The sequence below is a fragment of the Nicotiana tomentosiformis genome, chromosome 6, assembly GCF_000390325.3.
Source record: "Nicotiana tomentosiformis chromosome 6, ASM39032v3, whole genome shotgun sequence".
Lineage (NCBI taxonomy): Eukaryota > Viridiplantae > Streptophyta > Magnoliopsida > Solanales > Solanaceae > Nicotiana > Nicotiana tomentosiformis.
Window position 1 is genome coordinate 5,080,995 of NC_090817.1, and position 11,674 is coordinate 5,092,668.

The 11,674-nt window shown below is 40.8% G+C and overlaps 2 protein-coding genes across 2 annotated transcripts; both read left to right on the top strand.

The window, feature by feature from the left end:
• Positions 1-409: 409 nt before the first annotated feature.
• LOC138893515 (uncharacterized) lies at positions 410-1,090 on the top strand. Its single transcript, XM_070178125.1, has one exon. It carries the CDS (start codon positions 410-412, stop codon positions 1,088-1,090), a length of 681 nt encoding a protein of 226 aa, XP_070034226.1.
• A 1,180-nt stretch (positions 1,091-2,270) lies between these two features.
• On the top strand, positions 2,271-4,753 carry LOC138893516 (uncharacterized). Its single transcript, XM_070178126.1, has 4 exons — positions 2,271-2,908; positions 3,119-3,550; positions 3,692-3,785; positions 4,694-4,753. Exons 1-4 carry the CDS (start codon positions 2,271-2,273, stop codon positions 4,751-4,753), a joined length of 1,224 nt encoding a protein of 407 aa, XP_070034227.1.
• Positions 4,754-11,674: the final 6,921 nt, after the last annotated feature.

The window sequence follows — 11,674 nt, forward strand, 5'->3', positions numbered from 1 at the left end:
CATGTTTAAACAAATGATGGAGAAGAATTCCGACTCCTATGCTCAACTAGCCTCTCACAACACTGCAATTCGCAATTTGGAAGTTCAATTGGGGAAAATCTTGCAAGCTTTTAACACTTGTCCAAAAGGGGCACTACCAAGTGACACGGTGGTGAACCCAATGGGTGGGAAAAACACGGGACATTCCATGGCCATGACTACAAGGAGTGGAAAATGTGGGGATGCAACCTCAAGACAAAGAAGAATTGGGGATGATGAACAAGTCATTCAAGAAGATGAGATTCCAAACAATATGGTGCAAGCAAATGAAGAAGTGAGAATTGATATTGATGAAAATGTGGAGGAGACTCAATAAGAAGTGAACTCATCTAGGGAACACATTGTTGACATACCGGAACCGGTAGTGCCAATGGCTAAGGCGCAAATGCCAAGGCCTCCTCTTCCATACCCTCAAAGGCCTTCCAAGAAAAATGGCGAGAACCAATTCAAAATGTTCATTGACATGATGAAGATCTTATCTATTAATATGCCATTGGTTGAGGCTTTGGAGAAAATGCCCGGATATTCAAAGTTCATGAAGGATTTGGTGACAAAGAAGAGGTCGATGAATTGTGAGACTATAAAGATGACTCATCAAGTGAACGCAATTGTGTACTCAATGGCTCTTAAATTCGAAGATCCCAGTGCTTTCACAATCCCTTGCATCATTGGAAGCACTGACTTTTCCAAAGCTCTTTTTGATCTAGGGGCGAGTATCAACTTGATGCCCTACTCGGTTTTCAAAATGTTGGGGATTGGGCAACCAAGACCCACTTCTATGAGGCTACAAATGGTGGATCATACTATGAAGAGACCATTGGGTATTATTGATGATGTGTTGGTTCGAGTTGATAAGTTCATCATCCCGATGGACTTTGTGATTCTTGATTGTGAAGTGGACAATGAGGTGCCTATTATTTTGGGTAGACCTTTCCTTGATACGGGGAAGGCTCTTGTTGATGTGGAAGCCAGCGAGCTCACCTTACGGGTGGTTGATGAAAAGGTAGTTTTCCATGTGTGCAAATATATGAGGCAACCGAAAAGCTATTAATTTTGTTCCTTTGTGGACTTAGTGACCGAGGTGATTGTTAATGATGCTAGTGCCATGATGAATGTTGATTATACTCTGGAGGCCGTATTGCTTAATCATGAGATGATGAGGAGGATGGCTATGGGGAATGTGTGAATGCATTGTAAGGAATGGGGTCGTACACTTATGAACCCCGCAAATTGTCCTTAGATCTTGAAAACCGGAAGACTCCTCCAACAAAGCCCTCAATCGAAGAGCCTCCCACTTTGGAGTTAAAGCCATTGCCTCCATATCTCAGGTATGAAGTCCTTGGACCGTGTTATACTTTATCGGTTATTCTTTTCTCTTGTTTGACTAACGTATAGGTAGACTCTACTTTGGCGGTGCTACAAAAGAGGAAGAAAGCTATCAGATGGACATTGGCGGATATTCGGGGTATAAGCCCTACCTTTTGCATGCACAAGATTATTTTGGAGGAGGATGCCAAACCCTCCATTGAACATCAAGGAAGACTAAATGAAGCAATACAAGAGGTTGTGAAGAAGGAGATCATAAATTGGTTGGATGCCGGGGTTGTTTACTCTATTTTCGATAGCTCGTGGACCTCTCCGGTGCAATTTGTCCCAAAGAAAGGGGGCATGACTATGGTCACCAATGACAAGAACAAGTTGATTCCTACAAGAACGATGACCGGGTGGAGAGTGTGTATGGACTATCGCAAGCTCAACAAAGTCACAAGGAAAGATCATTTCCCAGTTTCATTCCTTGATCAAATGCTTGATAGGTTGGCCGGTCGTGCTTTCTATTATTTCCTTGATGGATATTCCTGGTACAATCAAATTCTTATTGCTCCGGAGGACCAAGAGAAAACTACTTTCACATGTCCCTATGGTACTTTCGCATTCTTGCGGATGCCATTTGGGTTATGCAATGCACCGATGACTTTTCAATGGTATATGATGACTATCTTCACTGACATGGTGGAGGCTTTTCTTGAGGTCTTCATGGAGGATTATTCTGTGGTTGGGAATTCCTTTGATTATTGCTTGAAAATTTTGGATAAGGTCTTGGCAAGATGTGAGGAGACAAACTTGGTGCTCAATTGGGAGAAGTGTCACTTCATGGTCGAGGATGGCATTGTCCTTGGCCACAAAATTGCTCCTTCCCCGACGATAAACTTCTACCCATTTCAATGAACGAGATGCCATGGTTCGCCGACTTAGCAAATTATCTTGTGAGCAGTATTGTACCGAATGAGTTCTCTTCAAACCAAAGGAAGAAGCTCAAATGGGATTGCCTTGACTATTATTGGTATGAACTGTATCTCTTCCAAATTTGTACCGATGGTGTGATTCAACGATGTGTGCCGGAGGAAGAACATGTGGAAATTCTTGAAGCTTGCCAATCTTCACCATATGGTGCTCAGCATGGTGGAGCAAGAACGGCGGGAAAAGTGTTGAGTTGTGGATTCTATTGCCCTACCCTTTATAAGGACGCTAGTGATCTAGTCAAGCATTATGATGAATGTCAAAGGGCCGATGGAATTTCTAAGAAAAATGATGTGCCACTCACTACCATCTTGGAAATTGACATTTTTGATGTGTGGGGAATTGATTTCATGGGACCGTTCGTAAGCTCTTGTGGGAACACATATATTTTGGTAACTGTGGACTATGTGTCAAAGTGGGTTGAGGCCATTTCTCTACCCAACAATGAAGCTCGAAGTGTGGTGGCATTTTTGAAAAAGAATATCTTTACAAGATTTGGCACTCGAAGGGCCATTATAAGTGATGGGGGATCGCACTTTTGCAACAAAGATTTTGATACCTTACTCACCAAGTATGGTGTCACTCACAAAGTCTCGACCCCCTATCATCCTCAAGCAAGTGGGCAAGTGAAAGTCTCCAACCGGGATATCAAGAGTATTTTGTCAAAGACCGTGAATGCCAACCGGACGGATTGGTTGAAGAAACTTGATGATTCCTTATGGGCTTATAAGACGGCTTACAAAACACTGATTAGGATGTCTCTATACCAATTGGTATTCAGGAGATCTTGTCACCTTTCGGTGGAACTTGAGCACAAGGCTATGTGGGCATTGAAGAAACTAAATCTTGAGTGGGATATCACTACCAACTTAAGGGTGGCACAATTGAATAAGCTTGATGAATTACGGTACCATGCATATACAAGTTCTTCCTTATATAAGGAGAAGATGAAGTACCTCGATGACAAATACATTCAGGACAAGGAGTTCAAAGAAGGTCATCTTGTGTTATTGTTCAATTCTCGGTTACGGATGTTTCGAGGAAAGTTGAAGTCTAAGTGGAGTGGTTTGTTTGCGGTTGTGAATGTGACACCCTTTGGTGCATTAGACTTGAAGAATAAAAATGATGAAGTGTTTAGAGTTAATGGTCACCGGGTGAAGCATTATCTTAGAAAATTTGATGATGGCCACGTCGTGGCATTAATTCATTTCAAGTGATTGATGGTAATCTACGTCGTGTCGCGACGTTAAATCAGGCGCTTCTTGGAAGGCAACCCATGTTTCTTTTTATTCTTCTTTTTCTTCTTTTTAGATAGGTTTTGTTTTGTGCTAACTGGTTTTGAATTGAATTGCAGGAATGAGTGTACTTTGCAGGAACTGTGCTCGAAAAAATGGCTAAGTGTTGAAACAGTGCGGACCGAACAATCTTGCATGCCACTGGAGAAAGCAGTTTGTGGCTGCACAACTGGAGACCTAAAAATGTAAATTCTCTAAAGTTTGCAATTGTAGAGAAAAGACCAATCTGTGGCCGCATTTGGAAATTGTGAGGCCCACACAAATATCTACGGCCGCACCCAATTTTGTGCGGACCACAGATCTTCAGAGGGACTAGGTACAGAATGCGGACTTCACACAAAATTGTGCGGCCGCACTCAGCTACACATTTTGACCTAAATTGGTCAACCTATAAAGAGGCCCTCCTCTCACTGTTCCAAACTTTAGCACTTTGAACTCAGCAAGCATAGTACACAAAAGTTCTTTCAAACATCACACTCATTTCATCGTCCTAGATTCTCCCCTGCATCCCTCATCACTGGTATGTTCAATTCATGTTTAGATTTTACAAAATTTTCTTAGTTTTTCTCCTTAATTAGTATAGTTATTTTTAGGCCTAAATGTCAGATGATTCATCATGTATGCTTAACATTGTGTGGGTAATTTCATATGTACTCATTAGGGGTCGGATAAATCATGTATCACGTCTAATTTTCCAATACCATGTCTAAATTGTGCAACAAATTGAAAAACCTATGTTCAGTGCCGTCTAATTTTGAATTGTACGGCCGCACATGAAATTGTGCGGTCTGTAGATCCTCAGTTTTAGGGGAAGTCTATCCATTCAATGTGCGGACCGCACTCAAAATTGTGCGGTACGCATATAAATAATTTGCGGTCGCAAAAATATTTGTGCAACCGCATATCCAAACTTCAGAGAACTGGTATTTCTGGGCCTGGAATTGTGCAGTTGTACTCACAATTGTGTGGTCCGCACTTTCACCTTTGCATATTAATTTGTTTGCAACTCTTTTTTAGCCTGCTTCTAAACTTTAAGTGACTCATGTTGCTTTGTATTGCAGACAATGGTTCGATCAAGAGGTCGTGGTGATACTTCTATAGGGAGGGGTGAACCCTCCTGAGACTGAGGAAGGGGTACTGAACCTCTTGAAGTGCAGAAGAAAGCTATATCAATGAAGCCAACCACTGGGAGAGGTAGGGCCACAAATCCCTCAGAATCAAGTTCTTATATCCCGTCTAGGGAAGCTTTCGAGGGTCACTCAGTGGAGGAACAACCTGAGGCTCAATCTCAACCACCACAGTTCCATGGGAGATACAAACTACGAAATGAACCCTCCACCCCAGCAAGCTCTTTTGAGGGTTCAGATAAAGGTAGTCAGGGTTCAGAACCCTCTTCTACACACACTCCCGCTGCACCAGTCACAGTGGTTGATGATGATGATATTCCAGATGATGGTAGAGGGGGTAATACGAGAGTGGCCGGCCTAGAGAGGTCAAAAAAGAAGGAAGTTTGGGAAGACAGATTTGAGAGATTGACGGCATTCAATAAATTCAGAGAGTGGTGGACCCAGAGATCGCTCACACTTAAGAAACATTTTCTATTGAAGGATTTGGATAGATTCAATCCAAATGTGGCTAAACAGTTCAGGGAGCGAAAGGGGTAGACATGGTTCACTCAGAGTGTTATGGATGCCAATGAGCATTTAGTATGGGAGTTCTATGCCAATGTGGCACATATCAAGAAGGGTACTAAAGTGACCAAGGGGAGAAACTTGAAGGTTCATTTTGATCAAAGAACTCTGAACACTTACTTGAGGTTTGAGGAAGTGGAGCCAGTTTAGTACTTGGAAAAGTTTTCAATGGGTGATGCAACTCGCTCTTGGTTATAGAGATCTTGGCAGCCCCAGGACCATAACCACCATGGATCACAACGGGGGTTCCCATTGCACGAGCTACCCTCAACTTTGAAGGAAAAGGATTGCAAACATTTGTGTGTAGCCGCATAGACCCAAGCCAAAATGAGAACAATCTTCCAATACCCCGGGTAGTCTTGGTGGCATCTATCATGGTCGGGTACCCAATCAATGTGGGTGCCATCATGTCGGTCAACATATTAGTACTTGTCATATAGGGTGAGAGCTCCTACATGTATACTAACACCCTCACGGAGTATCTCATAGATGCAGGGGTGGAGCCGAGGAGCTTTGATACGATGTTTCAGTCTAAGAAGCCCTTTTTCTGGTATTTTTTGAAGGACCCTAAGCTCAAGGGTAAGTCAACTGCTACCGTAGTCCAGTCTGATGAGCCGTCGGTGGTGGTTGCAGATTCAGCGGCTATGCCTTCTACAACAACCGGTCCTTCCACCGAGATAGCTGACATGCCACCACCTCCATCTTCTAGACTATTAGCATCAGTATCAGTGCCTTCCTACTTCACATATCCACTCATTGCACTGTGAGTCTCCCAGATATTGGCGAGTCTCAACAACTGGATGCAGACAGCTACTGCAAAGCTGTTTGACATATCCAGTATTGTTGCAGCTCAGTCTTCTACCCCAGCAGCACCACGGGTTCCTCTGTTAGTGGAGGAAACATTGAAGAAGATCTTGGACAATCAGAAGACCATCATGGATACATTGGTGGAACATAAGGTCGCTATTGAGGAGTTGGGTAAATAGGTGAAGAAGATGAGGAAATCACAGGCCTCAAGAAAATTAGTGGACAAGTTGAGGAAAATGGTGACCAAGATAAAAGCAGTTGGGGATCTTCCATTTGACTTACTGATGGATACAGATCTATCAGTACCAGCAGACCCAGCAGTGCCATCAGCACCAGTGGCACCTGCTGGCCAGTCTGACGAACTAGACCTTGCTGCCCATACTGGTGAGGAAGTGCTTCAGATGTTCACAAACCCCGTTACTCTCCGAGCAGAGGATGATGAGATCCAGTTGGAGGAGCCTGAGGGTGTTGATGTTTCCATGCACACTGAGACCACATAGGGAGTTCTCTTTACTCTCTTCCCTCCCTTATTTTGATTTTTGTTAAGCATTCAGAACAATGCTTATTCTTATTCAAGGGGTGGTCCATTTTGATTTTATATGACATTGGCCTGTAATAAATATAATACTCTTTTTTATCTTTATTTTATTTTTCATTGTGTATATATTCCTCCCTCTCTATTGATGTATATATTCTCTTTCCCATTGTCGGCTTGTATATTCATTTTTGCTTTCAGTAGTTACTTCATAGCTTCTTTATTTTTTTTCTTAGTAGTTTAGCTTCTTATTTACTTTAATAGCTTCTTGTTGATTTGGTAGATTATTTGTATGTTTAAGTGATCAATAAACCTTTAGTTTTCTTAATGCCACTGCTCTTTCCAAAGGTGATTTTTGTGTGAACCGGGTGGCTCTTCCCAACGATGGATGGTGTGACAACCTTCTTAAGGGATTGATTCCATTTGTAATGATTAGGTAAAAATAGTAGTAATAATGAATAAAATGGACAAACATGCTTCACTTGGTACCAACACACTTAGCTACACACTTATGATTAAAAACAAGTTCTTGGAAATAAATGGCTCTAGTTAGTGACCGTGTGACTCTTGTGTTGACTTAGGCAATCATCGAGCGGTTTAGTTGAACCATTAGCGATTTTCAATCTTGAATACGGTTGTTGTGGGCCCTCACCTATACCCTATTTAACAATCCAGCTGTGTGTGAGGTGAGATGTTTTGTTACAAGTCCAAGTACCCGTGCGAATGGTCTAGAATTTACCCCGGATGTGTTTCTAGACGAAATTCTAAGTTTTTCTTGGCTTGAGAAGTGATTGTAGGCTCTTCTTGGCCCATTTTGAAATTTTTCATGGCCCACCAATGATGTTATCCCTAGTCAACCCTTTTGAGCCTAAAGCCTTTCTTAGTTGATAATAATGTTACAAGCCTTTACCCATTTTGTAGTGACCCTCTCTTAGCACCTGAGCTTTTTTTAACACTCATGAGAAGCAAATTGGCGATAACATAAGTTTGTGGGAGAGACAAGGAGTTTGAAAGTGGAGTGCTTAAGTTTGGGGGAGAAAATGGAGTGCTTAAGGAAAGATGAACCTGTTGTATTCCAACATTTCCTACTTTAGTCTAAAAGCCTTCATTACATGCCGGAAATTCCCTACATGATTTCAAGTCGAGTGAGCTTACATTAGTGGTGATTTACATGAGGGGAAAGCATATGGTACTTAGAGCCATACTTGTGACATTCTTTTGAGAGTGATGATCGAACTTTTCACAAATCATTGAATTGAGTGTCGCATTCTTAAGTGAGATGAGCTAACGGAGAGTATAGGAGGAGGAGTTTGAGATCCACAGTGATCTACATGAAAGTGCGAACTTCCATGATGAGTAAAGTCAACTCTTGATGCTCAAGTGTCACATTAGAGCTATTTGGGCTTTAACCTTCAAAACATTGCCTTGTTGATGATTTATGAGTGTGTGGATAATTGTTGGTTCCAATTGATGTATGTTTGATTCACCTTAGCTTAGCTGGAATAGCTCTTTTTCTTGTGTAGGTGGGAATTACCTTATTTTCTTGAGGACAAGAAAAAGCTTAAGTTTGGTGGAGTTGATAAGTGGGGATTTTGACTACTTATTTGCGCCTTTTGACTTTCATTTTAGTTCAAAAATGCTTAAAGGTATTCTCGAAAACTAATGAAATGTGTTTACTTGCAGGAGTATTGGAAAATGAGCCAAAGTGATGAAATTCAACTCATGAAGAAGTGAGTTTGAACAAGGACAAAAATCAAGCAAAAAGGGCTAAAGTGCGGACCGTAGAATTCTATCTGTGGCCGCAGAACAAGAAACAAATTTGACAGTGCTGCAATGCAAAGTGCAGACCGCACAATAATTGTGTGACCGCAGAAGTCAAGGTTCAGAGAGTTGAGAATTCAAGACAATCAAGATCTGCGGACCGCACTATAATTGTGCGGCCGCAAAAATCAACTGTGTGGCCACACCCAGAATTGTGTGGTCCGCAGAACTCAAGATGTACGACCTCACCCAGAATTGTGTTGTCCGCAGGACACAAGATGTGTAGCCGGAGAAACCACTCTTGTCAAGAGCTGCAGCAAAGTGCGGACCGCACACAGAATTGTGCGGCCGCGGAAACTCCTAAAGGGCAATTTTGTCCGAAAATTCCAGCTTTGTATAAATAGACTCCTTTCACAAAATTAGGTTAAGTTTTGAATATCTGAAAGTTGATAGCCGTTTTGCTTTACTGTTTTAGGAAACTTTATCATAGCTTGTCAATTTTACTGTGGATTTTCATCTATTTATCATTAAATATGAGTTTAATCATCTTTTCTTCATCACCCACTATGAGTAGCTAAATTTCTAGCTAGGGTTGTGACCCAATCATAGTGTGGGTACCTAATGAGTGTTTGATTTAGGGATTGATTATGGTTTGGTGTGTAATATTTAGCCTAGTTCTTGATATAATTGTAGAATTAATGGTTGCAAATATTGATTCAAGCCTACTTGACTTAGTCACTACTTGAGAAAGAGAGACCCGGTCTAGGAAACTTGGCTAACAAGAAATTGGGATGAACTCAAGAAATTAATAGTCCCAAGTAAAGGGTTGAATCTAGAGATAGTAAAATTTGGCTAACAAGTAAAACTTGAGCATCTATCAACTATTTTGTGGATTACCCATTTTGACTTGAGAAAGATAAATTGGGAAAAACCACTCTATTACCGAGAGGTATTGAGTGGGTAATTGTGTGTTGATTGCTATAATACACCCCGACCAACAAAACTCGATCTAAAGCCCACAACCCATCAGTCAAACACCTAGGTGGAAGTCACAGCCCTAGATCTTTTACATACTTCAAAAACAACACCAAAAATATTATTCTCTAGATTTACATTTGCAAAACGTAGCATAATTTAGAAGTAGAATCAAAACACAGTTTGTGGAAGTGCATCTTAGACACTTTACGTGCTTAATACGAATATATACCAAATCCCATATACGCTCCATGTGGATTTGATCCCGACTCCTAGTTGGGTATTATTATTGCAATCGACCGCTTCACAACCCCAAACTTAGGTGTGATTTGGGTGAGACCAATTGGCGATGCAAAATCTTTTCTATTTCGCTTGGAAATGGGCATAACTCTCTCATACGATGTCCGAATGCGATGATTCTTTTTGCTATGGCTCCATAATTTCAATACGGATGTACTGCTTCAATAAAAACTGAATTTTGGAGATCATTCGATTAAGGTGATACTACTTATGATTGAAGAACGATGTCGAAACATTCTAGAAATATCCAAATTCTACATTCAATGCTGAAATCTGTCAAATCAAGTCTGATTGAGCTCGAATTTTGCACAAAAGTCATAAATGACATAATAGACCTATCAAAATTTCCAAAAGTGAATTATGTCCCCGATATCAATAAAGTCAACTCCCAATCAAACTTCCAAACCTTCTATTTCTAACTTTTGCCATTTCAAGCCAAAATCAACCACGAACTTTCAAATAAATATTCGGACACACTCCTAAGTCCAAAATCACCATACGAAGCTATTGGAATCATAAAAATTCCATTTCGGAGTCATTTTCTCAAAAGTTGACTCTCCGATCAACTCTTTTTTTTAAGCTTCTTAAATAATAATTATTCTCCAAATTTGATCCTGAATCATCCGTAAACCAAATAAACCACACACACAAGTCATAATAAGTATTACGAGGTTGCTTGAGATCTTAAGCTTCTGGCCGGGATGCTAATTCTCAAAACGACTAGTCGGGTCTTTGCAGTTTTTGAAAGGAACTTTTGATGAAGGGAAAGCACAAAGCTGCCATGGAGGTCGAGTTTCATCTTTTCTTCCACCAAACTTAGTAATTTTTATATTTCTTTATATGGTTTACGTTTACCATATCTATGTGGATCTAAACTTCACATTCTAGGGTTGTGGTTCTTTCATGACTATTGTTATTTGGATATTGATTTTGATTTCTTATTTATCATATCGGTTTATTTATTCAATTTTGTGCATAATTATTTGACTGCTTGATCTCCAATTGTAACGACACGACCTGTCATTTTGAGCCCTAGCACGACGTTCGGCAGTTTGAGGCCATGAGTAACTTTACTTCAGGTATTATAACTTGTACGTGTGGCCGGAATTAAGTTTCTGGACGTTTGAAGTCGATTTCGAAAGAAAATTCTAAATTCGGAAGCTTTAAGTTGGAGGAACCGACTAATGTTTGACATTTGAATAAACGACCTCGAAATTGGGATTTGATGGTTCCAACAGGTTCGTACGACGATTTTGGACTAGGTCGTATGTCCCTATTGTGAAACGTTGACATTTTGGAAGGATTTCAAAATTTTGGGTTTAAATGCATTTCAATGTTATCGATGTCTGTTTGGAATTCCGAGTTTTAGATTAGCTCAGTATGATGATTATGGCCTTAGGAAGGTGCCCGAAAGTGGATTTGGAGGCCCGTAAGTCAATTTTAGGGTCATTTGGCAAAAGTTGGAAATTTGGATAATTTTGAGAAGTTTGACCGAGAGTAGACTTTTTGATATCGGGGTCAGATTCCGATTCAGGAAGTTGGAGTTGGTCTGTAATGTCGATTATGACTTGTGTGAAAAATTTGGATTCAATCGGACGTGATTTGATAGGTTTTGACATCAATTGTAGATGTTTCAAGTTTCAAAGTTCATTAAGTTTGAATTGGAGGGTGATTCATATTTTTAGCATTGTTTGATGTGATTTAAAGGTTTGATTAAGTTTGTATGACCTTTTAGGACTTGTTTGTATGTTTGGTTGGGATATCGGGGGCCTCGGGTGAGTTTTGGATGCTTAACGGATCACTTTTTGGACTAAGGAAAATGCTAAGGCAGCTGGTATCTGGTGTAACAGCCCCTGCGAGGTTTTGGCCGCAGTGCAGATTCGTAGAAGTAGCCAAGAGGGGGCATAGAAGTGGGAATTCGCTGGGGGAGATTAGGACCGCAGATGCGATCAAGTTCTGCAGAAGCACGACCG

Coding starts and splice junctions, on each gene's coding strand:
- LOC138893515 (XM_070178125.1), top strand. CDS start 410: ATGGCTAAGGCGCAAATGCCAAGGCCTCCTCTTCCATACCCTCAAAGG.
- LOC138893516 (XM_070178126.1), top strand. CDS start 2,271: ATGCCATGGTTCGCCGACTTAGCAAATTATCTTGTGAGCAGTATTGTA. Junction 2,909..3,118: donor TTTGATACCTTACTCACCAA/GTATGGTGTCAC, acceptor ATTGGTATTCAG/GAGATCTTGTCACCTTTCGG. Junction 3,551..3,691: donor GTGGCATTAATTCATTTCAA/GTGATTGATGGT, acceptor ATTGAATTGCAG/GAATGAGTGTACTTTGCAGG.